This window comes from Hemitrygon akajei, chromosome 7, assembly GCF_048418815.1.
Source record: "Hemitrygon akajei chromosome 7, sHemAka1.3, whole genome shotgun sequence".
In the NCBI taxonomy this organism is placed as follows: Eukaryota; Metazoa; Chordata; class Chondrichthyes; order Myliobatiformes; family Dasyatidae; genus Hemitrygon; species Hemitrygon akajei.
The window spans coordinates 72,665,896-72,687,161 of NC_133130.1; the positions used below are offsets into that span (position 1 = coordinate 72,665,896).

The 21,266-nt window shown below is 41.3% G+C and overlaps 2 protein-coding genes across 3 annotated transcripts in view; both read right to left on the reverse strand.

Annotated features, from left to right (window-relative positions):
- LOC140730566 (E3 ubiquitin-protein ligase pellino homolog 1) overlaps positions 1-11,617 on the reverse strand; it is a 64,786-nt gene extending 53,169 nt beyond the window's left edge. Inside the window, exon 1 of one of the 2 annotated variants that reach the window (XM_073051218.1) lies at positions 11,481-11,617. The gene's annotated coding sequence lies outside the window, so the exon portion shown is untranslated. Of the gene's footprint in view, positions 1-9,694; positions 9,824-11,480 lie in introns of those variants that run through there. The other variant, XM_073051217.1, reaches the window with a different exon arrangement.
- A 137-nt stretch (positions 11,618-11,754) lies between these two features.
- abch1 (ATP-binding cassette, sub-family H, member 1) overlaps positions 11,755-21,266 on the reverse strand; it is a 110,806-nt gene continuing 101,294 nt past the window's right edge. The window contains exon 20 of the mRNA XM_073051216.1: positions 11,755-12,154. Coding sequence (XP_072907317.1) covers positions 12,063-12,154 — 92 coding nt within the window. The 3' untranslated portion in view covers positions 11,755-12,062. The remainder of the gene's footprint in view (positions 12,155-21,266) is intronic.

The following is a 21,266-nucleotide window of genomic DNA, read 5'->3' on the forward strand; positions in this document are numbered from 1 at the left end:
GGGCTGGATTATCTAAGTTATTGAAACATTGTTAAACCTCAAATATTGCATTTTATTGAAATAATGAGTTTGACAAATATTCTTAAATCATAGTAACACAAAAGTAGCTGATCAGAAACCAATTCCTCTGATATACAGTAAAATTCATCATACAGCACCCTCTTAATTTTATTAACACCAAATAAGATTTTCCATATTACTGGTTATTACTCTATTAAAACAAAATACACTTAGATCACAATTTTAAAGTTACACAACATATAATAATTTTCCCTGGGGACTGTTTTAACAAGGTAAGAGCCCATTGTATTACAGGAAAGATACTAGTATCGATAGAAGATTGGCTGAGTAACAGGAGGCAAAGATAGGGAATAAAGGGCACCTTTTGTGGCTGGCTGCTGATTGGCTAGTGTTGGGTGCTCTTCTTTTCGCATTATCAATGACCTGGATGACAATTAATGACTTTATGGCCAAGTTTACAAACAATATAAAGTTGGTGGAGATGCAGGCAGTGTTGAGGAAGCAGTGAGTCCACAGAACGACTTCAACAGATTAGGAGAATGGGCAAAGTGGCAGATGAAACAGTGTAGGGAAGTGTATTGGCATGCACTTTGGTAGGAGTAAAGGTGCAGACTATTTGCTGAACAGTAAGCAATTCAGAAATTGAAGGGGTAAGCTAACTTTGAAGTTCTATGCAGGATCCCAAAAGGTTAACTTGCCAGTGGGGTCAGTGGCAAAGAAGGCAAATGCAATGTCAGCATTCATTTGCAGAAGACTAGAACAAAAAAGCAAAGATGCAATGCTGAAGCTTTATAAAGCATTGGTACAACCATATTTGGAATATTGCGAACAGTTTTTCAGCCCATTTTATAAGTATGTTCTGGCATTGGAGAGGTCCAGAAGAGGTTCATGAGAATAATCCCAGGAATGTCAGGATTAGTGAGGAACATTTGATGGTTCTGGGCCTATACTCACTGTTCAGAAAAATAGAGGGTGGGGGTGGGAGAAGTATCTCATTGAAACCTATTGAATATTGAAAAGCCCAGATAGAGTGGATGTGGTGAAGATGTTTCCAATAGTGGAAGAGTCTAGGATCAGAGGGTACAGTCTCAGAATAGAAACACAGCCCTTCGGAACAAAAACGAGCAGCATTTTTTTTAGCCAGAGGGTGGTGAATCAGATGGCTGTGGAGGCCAAGTCATTGGGTATATTTAAAACAGAGGTTGATAAGTTCTTGATAGCCTAATTCTGATACGAAGCCTTATGGTCTAAAAATTTTAAAATGCAGGCAATGGAAATCTAAACTAAAGATGGTATTTGCTGGAAATGCTCAACTGATCAGGCCAAATCTGTGAGAAGAAAGATTTAATGTATCGAATCAATGACCCTTCATCCAAACACCTGTACACTACTGATCAGCCAACAACTCAAATGCAGTAACTATTAAAAACAAAAATTACCTGCTTCAATTCCAGAATTTAAGCTTGGAGAAAGGAGGAACAAAATTTGCCCCATTTTAGCATTCCAGCATTCAGTGAGACCAAGACTTCTGTAACATAACTCCATCTACCCTTTTGCTTATCAACCACAGTGATAATGACATCAAATGCCATTTCAAACTTAGTATACAAAGGGTGGTGGAAGTGTTTCCTAACTTTAGACTTCAGTGGCATGGTGTGAATTTTTAAAACCATATCTCCTTATTCTAGAATTCAGCAATCATCTATCCTACCAGTTAACAAAGTCAATCATTTTTTAAGCTTTTAAATTCCAGATATAGTATATTCTCATTCATGGAGAGTGGGTGCTGATTGCATGAGAATTGGACACAAACATTACCATAAACAATAGTATTCCCTGCAAAAACTTTAAATAAAGCTGTAACACAAGTAGCTTCTGAGGTTTATTGAATTTTGGCATTGCTTCACTATCCGAGTACTTGTTAAAAGTATCAGAATACAATTACATGTGAGCATTACTACTTCTGACCTCGTGATGCAGAGAAGGCAAAAATTAAGGAGCTGAAGATGCTTCCACCTGTAACACTGTCTGGGGAAGGGAAAAAAAACTTGTGGGCCAAGGTGATTGGCCTCCATCAACCACAAAGGCATTTTCACCAAACTAAGATGTGCCGCTGAGGAGGGGAGAAAAGGATTAGCCGTGACTGAATAGCAGAACAGACTTGACGGGTCAAATGGCCTAATTCTGCTCCTATGTCTTATGGACTTCATCTCCATCAAAGATGACTTCATTGAACTTTCTCGATAGTTCCCATTGATTTCAAATAGATGAAGCTTCTACTGGCCACACTGAAGCAAATGGTACTTTGACAACAAGTGTAGTCAATGATCACCCTAGTTTTTTTAGTTGATGCTGGGAAAAAGGCTGTTAATGAGAATTGGAAACAACTTGCCCCTGCAAAACCATAACCAGTTGATATTTTCCAATGCTTATTGCCCATTGATAGCATGATCAATGATGATTAACATTGATAATTGTAAATTGATATGTTGGTAAATGACTTGATGCAGTTTAGGTCTGCTCTCCCCACCCCTCACAAAATGGACAGAATACACTAGACAATTTTCCACTGGTTAGTGCAAAACTGGGAATCTCAAGAAAAGGTCAGGATGGATCATTAAAGATACTATTGGCAAACACTTATTTACATTTAATGCTGCATACCACTATCATTAATATTCATAGTTTCCTCCTCAGCCATTTAATTGTCCATCACAGCTCAGGACAAGGCAAAATTGTAGCTGATCTATTTATTGATGGTTATCGGACATCTTTATTGTCTGTAGTTACTTTCACAGTTCAGGATTCATTATCCCACTTGTGGCTTTATCAATACAGTAGAAACACAACCTGCTCTAAGAGCTTAAGTGAGTGAAGCAACATAGATGGGAAAAACACACTGGGTTGAGCAGCACTAGTGGGAAGAACATGTTGGGTTGAAATCCTGCATCAAGATTGAGATGGCCAGCATAGAGAGAAGGGGAGCAGCAAGAAAGGATTCTGAGGCAACTGGTGGGCTGAGAGGTACAAGATGACAGGCAAGTACAGCAAGGTAGGGGAGTTGAGTAGGCATCCATCTGGGAGACTGTGGCAGATAAATGATTGATAGAGACAAAGGAAAAGGAAAAAATAAAGGAGGAAGAGGAAGTGTGAAGATGGGAAGCAGCTACTAGAGGAAGAAAAGCAAGAAATCAAATTGCTACTGGAGCTAGATTTGGATAAATAAAGTAGGAATGGGAACCATTAATGGTTATGGGAGCATTGAACAACAGCTGGAACTAGATTGGGGTTAGAAAACCTGCGAAGGAGTGGAAGAGGCCAGAATGGTGAGAAAATAAATGGGAAAACTGAAGGATTGGGGGGGGGGGGGCGGAGGGTTACTTAAGATTGGAAAACAATATTCATGCCAATAGGTTGTAGAGTACCAAAGTAGAACAAGGTGTTCCTCCGCTTTACATTAAGCTCCAGCACAGCCGTAAAGGCGGCCAAGGATGGAAAGGTCAGAGTGGGGCTGGGAATGGAAGTTGAAATGTCTTCAACTGGGAGCTCAGGATGGTCATCACAGGTATTCCGTGAAGTGATCACTGAGTCCACGTTTGGTCTCGCTGATAAGAGAAAGTCATGTATGAATATAAAATGCAGCAAACAATGTTGGAGGAGATGCATGTGAACCTTTGTCTCAACTGGAAGGAGAGGGAGGAGATACAAGAACAGTTACTTCTACTGTGAAGGCAGGGGAAAGTGCTAGGGGGAAAGAAGAGATGGCTGTTGAGGGATGAATGGATATGCAGTCATGAAGGGAGCTGTCCCTGTGGAAGGTGATTAGGCATTGGGAGGAAAAGATGTGACTGGTGGTAAAATCATGGTGCAGATGACAAAAATGACGAAGGATGGTTACTGGATGTGGAGTCTCATAGGGTGAAAGGCAAGGACCAGGGTGACTTTTTTCAGTCTGGGAGGAGGTAGGATGAGAGTAGTATGAGAAACAGTGGAGATGTGAGATGCAGCTCCATCAACTGCAGCAAAAGGAAAGACATGCTTAGTGAAAAAGAACAACATTTCAGATACCCCAGAAAAGAAACCATCATTTTGGGAGTTCAAGAAGCTGGATGAAAAGAATGGCATCCTTACAAGATAGAATGGGAAGAGATGTAGTTTAAACAGTTGTGGGAGTCATTTGAGTTTACAAAAAGTTTGTTTCCTGGGGTGGAATCATTGAGATCTGGTAAAGGAAGAGAAGTGACAGCAATGGACCATGTGAATTGAGAGCAGGTGAAACCTGGCAGCAAAAGGATTAATTGGTGATTTCTGCATGGGTGCAGTCATCAAAGTAACAGAGAAAGACTGGAGAGTGGTACAGAAGGTTTGGAACAGGGACTGCTGAACGTAGCCAGCAAAAAGACAGACATACCTAGGGCTCATACAGGTGCCCCATAGCTACACTTTTGTAGAGGAATCAGAAGTCAAGTTGTTTAAGTTCAGCCAGGCAGATGAGAGTTTCAATGATGAGGAACAAGTTGGATCTTTGTTGTACAAAGAAGCAGTGGGCTTTTAGACTACTACACTTGATCTTAGCCAAAAGGCCGAGAAGCGATGGCTTTTAGACTACTGATGGGGATGTAGATTATATCCATCATGAAGAGGAGGCGTTGGGGGCCAGGGTATCAGAAGTTATCCAAATGCTGGAGGGCATGCGAGTCTGGATAATAGGAAACAGGATGGAGTCGAGGTATAAACAGATAGTTTCGTGGGCAAAAGCAGGCAGTAACAGTGGGTATACTAGGGTAACCAGAATGCTGCTCCTCTTCTCTCTATGCTGGCCATCTCAATCTTGATGCTTGATTTTGATCCAACACGCTCTTCCCAATAGTACCCATTTGTGATATTGGAAATGAGATAGAAGCAGAAAGTTCTTAAATAATGGACCTTTTCCAGAGATTGGTAAGCTGAGTTATGAGAACTGTCACTTGGCCTCCACAAGGTCAGTCCAGCACACTGCAACAGCACTGTCCTTTTGATGACTAGGTTGCAATTGGTGGGAGGTGGACTGCGGGCTGAGCATTTGGAAAGGGGCAATGTTGGAGAGGCCCAGGAGCAGTCGATGCCATGGCAGGAAATGGAAATGAAATGGTTAAGGTAGAATACAAGGCCCAAAATGAGTGTCTGAGAGGAAAAGGAATACTTCAGATACAAGGGGGTTGATGTGACATTACTAAAGAAATAGGCACTGAGGCAGTGACAACAGAAGTGTTCTAACTCATAGCTGAGGTGCAGGCACAAGGATATAAATGTGAGGCCTTTGCTGAGGACAGACTGCTCAGCACCCGAGGGGAAAGTTCAGCAGGAATTACAAAGAACTGCCAGGGTTTGGAACTGGGGAAAGGATTAGAAAGGCAGTGGGAAGGGATAACTTGTAGGTGGTGAGATGGGGGGGGGGGGGGGCAGTCACAGCAGAAAGAGAGGAGGAAGTAGCAAGGATAATGTAGGTCAGAAAATGAGGAGCTGTGCTAGGACAGAGGTGGCTACCAGTCTTACCCAGGCATAATGGTAAAGAAAAGCATCACCAGATCTGCTGTTGTATGATTCAGAGTGACTCACGTGTTCAATTCTGAGCTGATCTACCAATTAATAAATATACCCATTTAGCAACACACAAAAAATGTAGGAACTCAGCAAGTCAGGCAGCAGTTATGAAGAGAATAAACAATCAACATTTTGGGCTAAGATTCTTCAGCAGGATTGGAAAGGAAGTAGATAGAAGCCAAAATAAGGTAGGAGAGGGGGAGAGGTATAAGCTAGCAGGTATCCAGTATTGTATTATAACCAGCATTGCCAGTGCTGCTTCCTCCATGTCAGTGAAACCCAATGCAAACTTGGGGACCACTTTGCCGAGCAGCTTTGCTTCATAGTCTGCATGAGGCAAGATCTCTTGGTGACGACACATTTCAACAGGACTTCTCATTCCCAAACTGACATGCTTATCTGTGGCCTCCTTAACTGCCATAATGAGGGCAAACTCAGGTTGGAGGAGCAATAACTCATATTCCAGCTGAGTAGCTTTCAATGTGATTACATGAACTTTGATTTTCTTTAACTTTCAGTTAACTCCCACCCTTTCTATTTCCATTCTGGTTACCCTCTCATCTCTTCTCTTTACTTGCCATCACTTCCCTCTAGTTCTCCTCCTTCCCTCATTTCATGGTCCACTGTCCTCTATTAGATTCCTTTTTTAGCTCTTTATCTCTTCCACCTAAAGCTTATTACTTCATCATCCCTTCCTCACCAATCATCTGCCAGCTTGTACTCCTTCCCCTCTCCCACTCTTTTTCTGGCTTCTGCCTCCATCTTTTCCAATCCTGATGAAGGACCTCAGCCTGAAAAGTTGAATGTTTATTCCTTTCCAGAGGTGCTGCCTGACCTGCTGTGTTCCTCCAACATTTTGTGTGCATTGTTCAAAATTTCCAGCATTTGCAGAATCTTGTGTCCCTCTTTCAGAAAGATGGTTAAGCCACAATATAGAATTCAAGGAAAAATAAGAAACAACAGCTTCTGGAATCTGGAGAAGTTCAACAGTTAAAGCAGCATCTGAGAGAGGAATACCACTGAATTTCTTAATATGAAAGAGCTGTCTCTAGGAGGATTTTATGGCAGGCAGTTTTACCAGTGAGAAAGACTAAATGGAAGTTACTGGAAAGTTAATGGAATAATTAGAGCATTGCCAGATCGGTAGGAGGCAGCGAGTGGGAATAGAAGGATCCTTTTCTGGTTGGCTGCCAGTGAGTAGATTTGTTCTGCAGGGGTCGATGTTTGGGATCACTTCTTTAAATACTACATCAATGATTTAGATGATAGAATACACAAAATACTAGAGGATCTCAGCAGGCCAGGTAGCATCTATGGAAAAAAGTACAGTCGACGTTTCCGACCGAGACCCTTCGGCAAGACTGGCCCAAAACATCAACTATACTTTTTTCCGTAGATACTGCCTGGCCCGCTGAGTTCCTCCAGCATTTTATGTGTGTTGCTTGGATTTCCAGCATCCGCAGATTTTCTTGTGTTTGTAGATGGAATAGATGGCTTTGTTGCCAGTCTGCCAATAATATGAAGATTGGTGAAAGGGCAGAGGAAACAGGTAGGATGCAGGAGGACTTAGACAATTTAGGAGAATGGGCAAGGGAGTGGCAAATGAAATACAATGTTGGAAAATGCATGGTCACGCACTTTGGTAATAAGAAACAAATGTGCAGACTATTTTCTAAATGGAGAGAAAATACAAAAACTTGAGATGTAAAGGGACTTGGGAGTCCTTGTGCATAACCCAAAGGTTTACTTGCAGGTAGAGTCGGTGGTGAGGAAGGCAAATGTGATGTTTCATTTCAAGAGGTCTAGAACAGAAGAGCAGGAATGAGATGTTGAGGCTTTATAAGGCACTGGTGAAGCCTCACCTTGAGTATTGTGAATGGTTTTGGGCTCCTCATCAAAGAAAAGATGAGCTGACATTTGAGAGGGTTCAGAGGAGATTGACAAGGATGATTCCAGGAATGAAAGGGTTATCATATGAGGAACGTTTGGTAGTTCTGGGTCTGTACTCACTTGAATTTAAAAGGATTGGGGGGGTAGCGGGGATCTCATTGAAACTTTTCTAATGTTGAAAGACCAAGACAAGAGTAGATGCGGAAAGGATGTTTCCCATGGTGGGGGGAGGTGGGGGAAGAGTCTAGGACAAGAGGGCACAGCTTTAGAATAGAGGGGCATCTATTTAAACAGATGTGGAGAAATTTATTTAGCTCGAGGATGTTGAATTTGTGGAAGTTATTATCACATGTAGCTGTGGAGACCAGGCAATTGGATGTATTTAAAACAGAGCTTAATAGATTTTTGATTGACCACGGCATCAAAAATTATGGGGAGAAGGGCTGAGCAGGGGAATATAGGATCAGCCATGATTAATTAATGGAACAGACTCAATGGACCAAATGGCCTAATTCTCTTATTGTCAGATTGGGAAGGACAGATAGTTATGTAACATTTCCACTCATGAGTTCTTTCATCACTTGATCCAAGCCCACTTTGATAGCCAGGTCCCTGTGACTCAATCAGTTGTGTATTGTCCTTGTGAGACAATTAAATTCTCCTTCCTGGGCACATTCTGTCCTCTTCAAATTGGTTAGGTAATGGTCGAAGTGAAATAGGGACTGGTGAATCAGCTGGGGCTCGGCAATAACTAATAAACAACATGTGGATGATAAGTGTATCATATTTTATGGGCCCCCGAAGTCAAAGGTATGGTTTCTGAGAGCCATCCTTCATTATTTATAATAATCACAAGAGTCAATAGTTAATATCATGAAATCACAATGTTTTACAATCACAGATGCTGGGAAAGAGAATTATTTTATATATTCTTATAAATTAACTGTTTTGGTTTGCATTATCTAATGGTTTAAGTCCCCAATTACCCACATGTATCACTATTACACAAGAAATACAGCTTAAACCTCCATCAATGGGAAGCAAGCAAGCAACTAATACAGGCAAGCCAGATATTCCATAATCAAACAAATCACTTAGCTTAAATCATAATGTTAAAGTGAATTTCTACCTTGTCTGGATGTGGGCCTTGCCTGAGGTACAAAATTTGCTGCATTTCAGAGTCCACGGTCTCAAGAGTTAGATATTACAGCAGCTTTATTATGCAAGTTTTTACTGTGCAAGTGCACCTCATTTACATATCTCAGGGATCTATTTCTCAGATTAAAAAGGTGTCAATTATTGGTTATGTTTAATAAAGTAAATGTATTTGTTATATTTAGAATAAAATTTTACTGTGGTATTTTACAATTCTGGAAAAAAACTACAATGGTTTTCAGTACTTCAAGTGATAATTCAAGGCCATCTCGTTACCTTGACGTAAAACTGGCAAATTTACATGCCATTATCATGATCAGGTAACGTACTTCAGTGAAATATTAAAAGATAAACCTTCATACATACGGACAAACTAGCTGTTCTTCCTCCAATAATATATTTTAAATTCAGCCAAACAAGTAACTAGCATCTTGTAAGACATCTAAAGTGGAATTTGAGCCCACAGTCAACTGCCTATCAAGTCACACGTTACCATATGCTTACTTCTGTTACCTGTATTTTAAATAAACACATTTGCATTATTAAACATAACCAATAACTGGGATTTTACTTGAAATCATGAAGTTTTAGGAGAAAATGGTACCCCACATCTGTAAGTGTGAAAAGTACAACAAACTTGTAATAAGGCAGTTGTAATATCTAACTCTCGGGACGGTGAATTTTGGAATTCAGCACTGTACCTCAAGGGAGGCCAAAATCCAGACAAAGACCCCCTCCTCGGGCCCGAGACCAAAGGCCTCTCCCCACAGTTCACATGAGATCTAAGCAGCTTTAGGGGAAAATGTGAGAAACTGACGCAGGAACGAGAAAGGGGTACGCGTATAGATGAGGGTGGGGTAACAAGGATCTGAAAATAATCAATCAACTCTCAGTCTTCCCCGACGAGGCGTTGCGCAGAACCGTAGTTACCGCGAACACAAAGCAGTCCGGATCAAAACCGGCGCCGTTAAATTTCTCGCCACTCCTAATATAACATCTATACCTTCTCACACGCAGTGGAAATGCAATAATTCGAATAACATACCAGAGCTCCATAAATTCCCTTCGTAATTTTACGTTAAAGTTAAAATTACGACCTCGCGCCAACAACCCCAACCCGAGTCACCATTTTGTTTTAAAGCTCCCAAAGACGGCCGGCCGGCGCGTGATGTCATGACGTGAACTCCGCCCCGTCTGGCAGAGCGCCGTGCGACGTCGTTTGGAGGTCCCGCCTTCACTGTCAACCGTGCAACGTCACGGCAATGCCACGCCCCCACTCCCTGCTACCTCTTTACCGCACTGACAGGCATCGAATGACATCAGTGCCGAAGCTCCTCTCTTTCTGCGCTGACTGACACCTGCTCGAAAATCGCGCTCCATTGATTGGTGCGTGGGGCCAAGGCGAAATTACATCTCATTTCAGAAATTACTTGGAAGCTTGTTAGGATTCCATCCAAAACACAAGCTGCATTTGTACCAGTTACTTTCCTCCAAAAATTACTTTCCTAATTAAAAATCTGTTGCAAATATATATGCATTGAAAAAAACCTCGTAAGTTACACAAATGTCCGCATTTTATCTTTCCCGTAATGATAGAGGTTGGATCACTTTAAAAAATCATGTTTAAATCATCAGATTAATAACATTGGAGTGAGACCCAAGACGAAAGCGATTTAGGTCTATGCTGGAGGATACACAATATGCTGGAGGAACCCAGCAGGTCAGGCAGCATCCTTGGAATCTACTGAAACAGGCTTTGACACGAGAAAGCCTATTCATCAGAGAAGCTCTTGAAAATAATATTTTATTTTTATTAGCACTCCTATTTTATCAATATATAAGGGATATTTCTCCCAAATTACAGAAGAGCTTTTAACATTTGTGGTCAAAGAATATTCTCCGACAACATGGACACCAGTGGATAGAGAAGAAGTTCAAAAGTATTTTCATAATTTACCTGAAAAAGTGTAACATCCTCCCTGATACGTGGGAACCCGTGGCCCTTGACCGCTCAAAGTGAAGAAGGCGCGTTCAGGATGGCGGTGAGAAGTGATTTTACGCATCACAGAAGCCGACTATGATTGGCGAAAGGAACAGACTTCTCCAAAACTCACACAAGTTCCCCCCTCCCTCCGTTAATCCCCTCTTGCCCCACTTGTGGCAGAGTCAGTGGATCCCATATTGGCATCATCAGCCAACTCAGTACACACACAACTGGAGTGGAAGCAAAGTCATCTTCGACCGAGGATCTGACTAAGAAGAGGAAGCTAATGGAATATTATATGGAAATAAATACTGTAAATTCAATCTTACCATGAATCATCTGCTTGTTTAGTACTTGTGGAATTTTATTTCTAAATTTCCTCAACTACCGATTCAGATCTACGTCGCTCTGACTCTTACACTTTACATTTACATTTACACTTTACCCTTATCAAACACAGTAAATAAATCATGTTTATAATTCAAGCCCGTCATTGCCGGGAGCCAGACTCGCCTTTGTGTAACCCACCAAGACGGGCTTCAAAGGATTCAATTATTCGATGTTATCAGACGTGGTTTATAACCAACTTATCCTACACGGGAAAGGCTTTACAGTGAAACAAAATCAATCTCTCTGAAGCTAAAGGAACACACATCCAATACATTTATCATCTTGTACATATAAGTACAGGGATTAAATGTAAGCCCCGCTGGCAACATTTGGTTTGAATCGGAGGGAATACCAGCGCCAGCTGCAGTGTTTAAAACAATATCACAAGCAGTCACTAAAACATGATTGTACTCCGCTGTGCGATCTGCTATGCAATGTTACCCAATCTCCCACTTACCCGATTAGATTTTTGGTTCGTGTGTAATTTTGTGCACAACCCCGACTCGCCGCTTTCAATCGTGACAGCGAAAAGCGCAGCACATTTCTCCTTACTGCCTCGTCGAGCTCTCCACCCCTTAACTGAAGTCTCTTCCTGCGGGCGGGGAAGCCTCTCTCCTCCAACCATCCCCACCCTTTCATCACCACCCTCCCCCCACCAACACAGTTCAGTTCCAGCAACCAGTTTCGCTCCTCCTCATCCAGGCCCGAAACCCACAGAGACCCACTACTAGAAGGCATCCTGGGAGTTGTAGTTCATTGACGATCATGCTCAGGAAAGTCGATGCAGACCCGTGTATCCGAATTGTTACACTCCGATCTCCACAGCAACTAGCGGAGCTGGACTCCGGAGTCATTAAAATAACTTTCTGTGCCAGTTTGACCGAACCTACGATAATACAGACGAACACAGTGGCTGCAATTCCCACTTTGTTCTTCGGCTGTCCAAATTGTTCAATGAGATGTACTTTAAAATGATGTGGGTTGAATGGCCGTTGGCTTTTTAAAATATGTCAATTTGTTCCGTACATCACAAGAACAATCATGAAGTACTTTTGCAGATACGAACGTGATGTTTTTCCAAATGAAGGTTGCGATTAGGAGGGGAGTGTTGTTCCATTGTTTTCAAGTCTCCTGTAAGAACAAAAAAAAAACACAATTTGCAACGAACATTTCAATGCAAGTTGTACTTAAGGCAGAGTGTATGAGTTAAACATACTGACCCCATTGCAGCAAATAAAACTGAAAGCTTAAAAAAACATCGATGATCTATATAGCTTTCTACAGGCATGATTTGCAATGAATGAAAGGTTGTTACAAGTAGGTTCAATAATAGTTTTGAAAATTAAATTAAATTTACGTAATTTGGAATTTGTGTAATTATGTTTGGTCGATTGGGCACAGGAAGTCTAGAATTTCAAGCACGAAAATCGGTTTTACCGATTACCACAACCGTTTAGAGTTTTATCGATAGATTGGTTAAATTATGTATATTTCTTCTGAGTTCTTTGTTGAATCGATTAGTCTCTTTTTTATCGCTCCATCAGAAGTGCAAATATTTTCCTATGTTTTCCTTATTTCTTCAGTCACTGCCTCCTCCCCTTTGGAACGCTTCCTTAAATTACTGAGGGAGATCCCTGACCTGAATCGTTCACTGGGTTTTCTTTCCACTGGTCCTTCTGGACTGATGGAGTTCTTCTCGCATTTTCTGTTTTTTGTTCCAAATTCCGGCATACCAATTACTTTGCAGAATCGCAGGATTCCCTCGCACCCTTCAAACGCTTTCTGAAATCCTAAGTAACTGATGGACCTTTTCAAAAAATAAATAATCTTCTTTTTCATCATGGTCTGAAACTGCTTCTGCAGTTCCCTTACAGATGAAAAATACACAGGCAATATGGAGGAAATGAACAAATTTTCTAGGTCTTGTTAAAAGCGGATCTGCAATTCTACAGTGCCTTCCAGGCCTCTTTGAAGATGTTCACAATGGTTTGTATTATGTTTTGTGACCCTGGGACTGCAGGAAGTGACTGTGACTGCTCTGGCACCTTCCACCGCTAACAGTTGACTCTGTTCTCCTCACCCGATGGATGAGGCATCTCCGGATGACATTAGATGCAATCTGCACCGTGTAGGAGCATGGTCCCAGATGGTCCTTAATCTTTCCAAGCACTCATTTTTGATCACCTCCGTAGTCCCTCCCCAGGACTGTTCGTCTAGGCATGAAACATGGAACCTCCTTGTTTGAGGAGCTCTCAGTTTGTCTCAGCTGTTTGTCCTACGTAGTCCTGAGATTGAGTTTGAGGAGATCCAAGCATGAGTGCAAGGGATGACCCAGGAACAGCTGAGCTGGTGAGCTGTTGGTTGTGGAGTGTGTTGCATTGTGAATTGCAAAGAGGAAATCGGCAAGCTTTTAATTCAGTATTAATGTAGTGTGTTCTGTTGATGTTGCTCCCAGTGGACAATCCATCAGCAGTTTCACCATTAGTTGCCCATGCATAGAGTGGGGGTGATGTATTAGCATGGATAGAGGATTGGTTAACTAATAGAGAGCGGAGAGTTGGGATCAATGGGTGTTACTCTGGTTGGCAATCAGTGGTGAGTGGTGTGCTGCAGGGATTGGTGCTGGGCCCGCAACAGTTTATGATATACATTAACAATCTGGAAGAGGGGACCGAGTGTAGTGTATCTAAGTTTGCTGATGATACTAAATTGAGTGGAAAAGCAAATTGTGCAGAAGATAAGGAGAGTGTGCAGAGAGATATAGATAGGTTAAGTGAGTGGGCAAGGGTCTGGCAGATGGAATACAATGTTGGTAAATGCAAGGTTATCCACTTTGGAAGGAAAAATAGAAAAGCAGATTATTAATTAAATGGTAAAAGATTGCAGCATGCAGCTGTGCAGAGGGACTTAGGAGTGCTTGTGCATGAATCACAAAAGGTTGGTTTGCAGGTGCAGCAGGCTATCAAGAAAGCAAATGGAATGTTGGCCTTCATTGCTTGAGGGATTGAATTTAAGAGCAGGGAGGTTATGCTGCAACAGTACAGGGTACTGGTGAGGCTGCATCTGGAGTACTGCGTGCAGTTCTGGTCTCCTTACTTGAGGAAGGGTATACTGGCTTTGGAGACGGTGCAGAGGAGGTTCACCAGGTTGATTCCAGAGATGAGGGGGTTAGACTATGAGGACAGATTGACTTGCCTGGGACTGTACTCACTGGAATTCAGAAGAATGAGAGGAAATCTTATAGAAACATATAAAATTATGAAAGGGGTAGATAAGATAGAGGCAGGAAAGTTGTTGGGGTGACTAGAACTAGGGGACATAGCCTCAAGATTCAAGGAAGTTGACTTAGAATGGAGATGAGGAGGAGTTGCTTTTTCCAGAGGGTGATGAATCTGTGAAATTCTCTGCCCAATGAAGCAGTGGAGGCTACCTCAGTATTTATATTTAAGACAAGGTTGGATAGATTCTTGCATTTTAGGGGAATTAAGGGTAGGTGGAGATGAGTCCATGGCCAGATCAGCCATGATCTTATTGAATGGCGGACCAGGCTCGGTGGGCCAGATGGCTTATTCCTGCTCCTATTTCTTATGTTCTTATGTCCTTTTTATTAGATCTTGTAATTGTGTCCTGAAAGGAACATAGCCCATATCTGCATTAATTCTGCTGCTGTTAGCGGAAATCCCTTCTGTGGGCTGAAGACGGACACTAGTGGTTGAATTGAATGGACTTTATTTCTTACATCCTTCGCATAAATGAGGAGTAAAATCTTTACGTTACATCTCCAACTAAATGTGCTCTGTGCAATCAAAGTAATTTATAATAAATAGAACGGTCAATGTAACATAGAAATACACTCAAATAAGTGTGAGTTCATCAGTCTGGTGGCCTGGTGGAAGAAGGTGTCCTGGAGCCTGCTGGTCCTGGCTTTTATGCTGCGGTACCATTTCCAGGATGGTAGCAGCTGGAATAGAGTGTGGTTGGGGTGACTTGGGTCCCCAGTGATCCTTCGGGCCCTTTTCTCACACTTGTCTTGGTAAATGTCCTGAATCATGAGAAATTCACAACTACAGATGTACTGGGCTGTCCGCACCATTCTCTGCAGAATTCTGGAATTAAGGGATGTACAGTTCCCATACCAGCCAGTGATGCAGCCAGTCAGGGTGCTCTCAAATGTGCACCTGTAGAAAGTTCTTAGGATTTGGAGGCCCATACCAAACTTCCTCAACCGTCTGAGGTGAAAGAGGCACTGTTGAGCCTTTTTCACCACACAGCTGGTGTGTACAGCCCACGTGAGGTCATCGGTGATGTGGATGCTGAGGAACTTAAAACTGGCTACCCTCTCAACTCCAGATCCATTGATGTCAATAGGGGTTAGCCCATCTCCATTTCTCCTGTAATCCACAACCAGCTCCTTTGTGTTTGTGACATTGAGGGAGAGGTCAATGATCAGTAATGAGAGGAAGCTCTCTCCCATACAAGCACTGGTTGAAATGTTTTACACCTCAACCTAGACTCAGGGCCTATCTGACAATCTGTGCATAATTTTTCTCTACAGTGGTAAAGGAACATGATGCAAAGGCTATGGGGTGTTCACTTCCATCACAAATAGGTGCATGTGACATGACTGCACCTATAACATAAGATGAGGCATCACAAGCAAGCTTCACTGGATGATGTGGATCATAAAGTGTGAGTACAGTGCTGGTCATCACCATTTTCTTTTGGAAAACCACCTCACACTGCTGTGTCCTTTGCTGTTTCTTTCTGATCTGTAGTAATGAGTGCAAGGGATGGAGCACGGTAGCCAGGTTTGGCAGGAACCTGTTATAGTAACTGACAAATCCTAAAAAGGACTGCAACAGCGACACATTGTTTGGTCTTGGGGCATCTGTAACTGCTTGAATCTTCTCAGCACACTGTGTAATACTTGTGTGTCAATGGTGTGACCACAATAAGTGATGCTTGGTTTAAAGAACCAATAATCTTCTAATTTTTTTTAACACCGTCTTGAGATTTTGGAGATGTTCCTTGTCATCCTCACCAGTGAAAAGAGAACTCCTCTGGGAATGACATTCATAACAGTGAAATACAACAACAAACAAGTCTCATTGGGCTTGTATGTGGTAAAAACAGAAGGTGGGGTATGATTGGCTGAGCCAGCAATAATTTTATTGGAGATCAATCCACAATTGACCTGCCACATCCCCTGCAATAGAGTTGATTGTTTGTAAGCGATTAAGAAAGGTACTGGATGATGCCACAAGGGTGGCATTGGAAAACTCAAACATATCAAGGGTAAACTAGTGTTAAATGAAAATGCCACACCCAAGTTTTAGAAAACCTGTCCAGTTCCTTTTACCATCCATGATAAAGTAGCCAAAGAGCGAGACTACATGGAGGCCGAAGGAATTCTTTCCAAGGCTGGCTGGAGCCCATGTGTAGTGTCTGTGGTCCCAGTTGCCAAGAAGGATGGGCCTACAGTGATACTAAGGTCACCATCAACCCAGTACTGTTTTCTGTCTTTTTTTTTAAACTTGAACATCTTTTTCTCCATTTCCAAAGAAAAAAATGTGCTGAATTTTTTAAAAACTCTAACATTTCTTTCTCCTTCTCAAAGGAAAAAAAAAGCATGCTGCACTTCAACAGTAGCTCATCGTCTCGGGTTTGTTTTAAAACCTCCTCATTGCCACGGTTATGTTTTGTAACTCCAAAAAATAATTGAAAGAAAAACACAGGAGCTGGGGATAGCTCATGTACACTTAGTTTTACTTTAGTGAGGTCAGCACAGATGACACAGTGGCATCTTGATGTATGCCATTCATGTACTTCTACATATAACCCATAATGAATTATGTGAAGAAACAAAGAATGCTTAATCAAACAATATATTTACACTATTAACCAAATGTTACTGAAATATTAAATGCACTACAGTTTGTAACCTATGAACTATTTTTTATATAAGGCAACAAAGAATAGTATCCACAAGAAATTCTGCAGTGTTGGTAATCCAGGGCAACACACGCAGAAGGCCAGAGATACTCAGCACTCAGGCATCAGATTCTGATGAAGGATCTCAGACTGAAATGGCAATCGTTTATTTCTCTCCATAAATGGTGCCTGGCTGCTAGTTTCTCCGGCATTTTATGTGTGTTGCATGCACAGTGTTTATGATATGAACTGATGCCGTCAGTTTGTATAAGAGAAGGAATTGATGATGGACTTCAGGAAGGGAAGTTGAGTGAACACACACCAGTCCTCATCGAGGGATCAACATTTGAATAGGTGAACAGAATCAAGTTCCTGAGCGTCAGCATCTCTGAAGATCTATCCTGGGCCCAACATATCGATGCAAACATAAAGAAGATACGACAGCGATGAAATCTAATTAAAGAGTTTGTGGAGACTTGGTATGTCACCAAAGACTCGAAAATTTCTACAACTGTACCACAGAGAGCACTTTAACTGGCTGCGTCACTGTCTGTTGAGGAGGGGCCACTGCACAGGATTGGAAATAGCTGCAGAAGGCTGCAAACTCAGCCACTTCCATCAAGGGCACTAGTCTCCCCAGCATTGAGGACATCTTCAAAAGGTGATGCCTCAAAAAGGTGGTATTCATCATTAAAAACCCCCTTCTCATTTCTACCATCAAGAAGGAGAGACGGGAGCCTGAAGATACTCACTCAATATTTCAGCAAACAGCTTCTTCCCTCCGCCATCTGAGTTCTGAATTATTATTTTTTATTATTATTTCATTATTTTTGCTCCCTTTTTGCACTACTTATTTAATTCATTTTTAAATATGTATTTCTTACTACAATTTATAGTTTTAAAAATTATGTCTTGCAATGTGCTGCTGCAAAAGACCAAATTTCAGGACATACAGTATGCCAGTGATATTAAACCTGATTCTGATTCAGATTCAGCAAACAGCCAGTGTGCTAAGGACAAGATCATTTATCTCAGCATTGCTGGTTAATGGATAACTATTTGCTAGGATATCACAGGTTTAAAGTGCCAGCTTTAATTCAAAATAGTGCCAAGGGATCTTTTTACATTTACCAGAGAGATCCAGTCAGGCCTGGGTTCAATGCTTAATTGAAAGAATACAACCATTTCCACAGTATTGGTGTGGAAATATTTGCTTAAATTTTACACTCAAGTTTCTGGTTTGGGAATTAAACCAACCAGTGCTACCTGGTACAGAGCCACCTTTTGTGTTGTCCAATCGCTGTGACTGGGAGAGAGGTTTAGCTCTCCTAAGAACTTGAGTTTTCCTTCCGCAACTTGCCATTATCTAGGAATTCCCCAAATAAAATTTACAACACAGAAGGCCATTCAGCTCATTATGTCTGCCCCAACCTAATCTGACATTCCTGCATGTCACTGCTGTTCTGGAACACATCCAAGGACTTTTTAAATGTTCCTGCATTTACAGCCTTTTTAGGCAGTGAATTCCAGACCCTTACCATGCTTTGGGTGTAAAATCTTATCCTTGATTCTCCTCGAGTCTTTCTAACAATTACTTTTAATATATGCCATTTGGTTTTTTGATCACTTTATTAAGAGAAATAGGTTCTTGTGTTTTGGAGGAATGTATGGCTGGGTAATTTAGTACAAGGAATAAAGGCATAGACTATTTTCTAAATAGGGAGCAAATTCAGAAATTGGAGGTGTAAAGGGACTTGGGAATTCTAGTGTCAGATTCTCTAAAGTTTAACTTTCAGGTGAGTCAGTAATAAGGAAGACAAATGCAATGTTAGCATTCATTTCCAGAGGACTGGAATATAAATGCACTGATGTAATGCTGAGGCTTTATAAGGCATTGGTCAGACCACAGTTGGAGTATTGTGAGCAGTTATGGCATCTATATCTAAGAAACGATGCACTGGCATTGGAGAGGGTCCAGAAGAGGTTTACAAGAATTATCATGGGGATGAAAGGGTTAATGTATGAAGAGCATTTGATGACCTGCTACTCAGTGAATGGGGGGATCTCATTGAAACCTACCAAATAATAAAAGGCCTAGCTAGAGTAGACATGAAGAGGATGTTTCCAACAGTGGGAGAATCTCAGCCTCGGAATAAAAGGATGTCCCTTTATAACAGAGGTGAGGAGAAACTTCTTTAACCAGAGAGCGAATTTGTTGCCACAGGCAGCTGTGGAGGGCAAGTCGTATTTAAAGCAAAGGTTGATTAGTTCTTAGTTAGTAGGGGTGTCAGGCAGAATAATGGGGTTGAGAGGAAAAATAAATCAGCCACGTTTGAATGGAGAAGCAAACTCAAGTAACTGAAATGTGTGACTCTTCTCCTATGTCTTATGGTCTTATTTACTCGAACTAGGCTCCTCAAAATTTTATATCGTTTTATATAACACCCATCAGCTAACAACTAAATATTCTCCCATTTATTGTACATTTCCTAGTCCTGTGAGGTAATACATATCCTCAACCTTTCACAGGATTAAATTCCACTTGCCACTCTTCCGCCCAATTGATCAAACCATCTCTACATTTCGAAAGACTAAAGCCAGCAACCTTAAGATTAACCTTTGCATTATCTGCACATTTCTTTGTTTTGCAACCTAAAGTCTATATCCTTAAAATTTACTTGAAAAAGCAAAGTTTCAAGCAATGTGAATTGTAACTCCTCATTTCTCACCCTTCCAGACAGAAAGCACCTGTCACTCATTACTCTTCCTGTCACTGAGGCAATTTTATAGGTCCTATGGGGCCTTATTTTCTTCTGACCAGTCTTCCATGAAGTAATAATGGAATGAAATAAGCACAAATGCTCAAGAGGAAAATATTTTGAGAAAGGAATTTACACATAAAGGTTCAACACTCTTATCTGAAACAAGTTTCAAAGACTTCCATGAAAAGGCAATTATTAATATGTACATCTCATATTTCACATGATGTAGGGAGCCATTCTGCCCTTCAAATTTATGTCAGCTCTTTGTTTTCCTGTAAAATGTTCCTTCTCACATGTCCCTGCTGATTCTCCCTCTGCTTCCCACACTGGAGGGAACGTACAATGGCCAATTGAAATGCTAACCAGTGTATCATTGGCATGTGGGACGAAGCCCGAGCACCCAGGAAAATACATGCAGTCAGTGAGAGCAAACACACACCACCCATGATCAGGATGCATCACTCTTCAACAATGGTTGGGCTGGTTGCTATCCACAAAGAACCGAATTTCAGAAGGGGCAATGCGCCTTTATTTCCAAACTGTAACGGGGGGACTGAAATGCAACTAGGCAAGCTGAGAGGGCTGGACTTTGGGATGGTTAGTTTGCAAAATAATTGTTTATCGGAATCTGTACACAAAGTAGGACTGAGGATATAAATTAATTGCAAATGTCAACCTCAAATCTTCTACTCATGATCTCTTCGCACAATAAATAGTTAATAATGACTCCTTGTCAAATCTGTCACTGCCTCTCCCCTTTTCTGCATTCCTGGGAAAGCTAAATTTATTTGTTTCCCAGTGCAGTCAAACGGGCTTTTTTTTCTGCAGATCCAATGCTTTCTTTCATATTCCTGTGAATTATCTTGTGGGTACGGCTTTCAGCGGTTTCCATCAAATTAATCTTCAATTGCTAAGAACACTGGGAAAATCTGGAAGGATTGGCAATCTAAATTTCAAAAGGAATTTGCAGTTTCAAACATGATTTTTTGATAAGCACCTCAGGGCATTTAAGTGGATAAATGTGTGTAAATATATTAATGTTCCTCTTTTCTGAGGAATCAAAAACTAAGGAAAGTGGTTGTTGAGATGACTAAGGATAGTTTTGAACACAATTAAACAGAATACATTGCAGCTGCATTTTGTGCAAATGTTATGAAGAACCCAAGATTGGGGAGGAGTATGTTCCTCCAGTCCAACCCTGCCATTTCTCATTCCCACATGTCTGGTACAGCAACTGCAACAAACAACATGCAGCAAAATCTTGGAGTTAGTTTGCCCAGAAGGAGGTTCTTTCATCCATAGTCCCAGAACTAAGTCTTTGGAGCCATTCCCACTCCTAGGTAAACAGCAACAGAGCTTTATAATATCATCACTACGCTTGATAAAATCACATTCCTAAGCAATTTGTGTTACAACATTGCCAGTGATCAGTAACGCTATTGTTGAGTGCATGTACCATCAAAGCACAAACTTTGCAAGCAAAATCCCAATTTTCCCTTACAGAAAGCTTATTACAAAACTCACAGGGTTAGTCAAAAAAGTGATAGTCA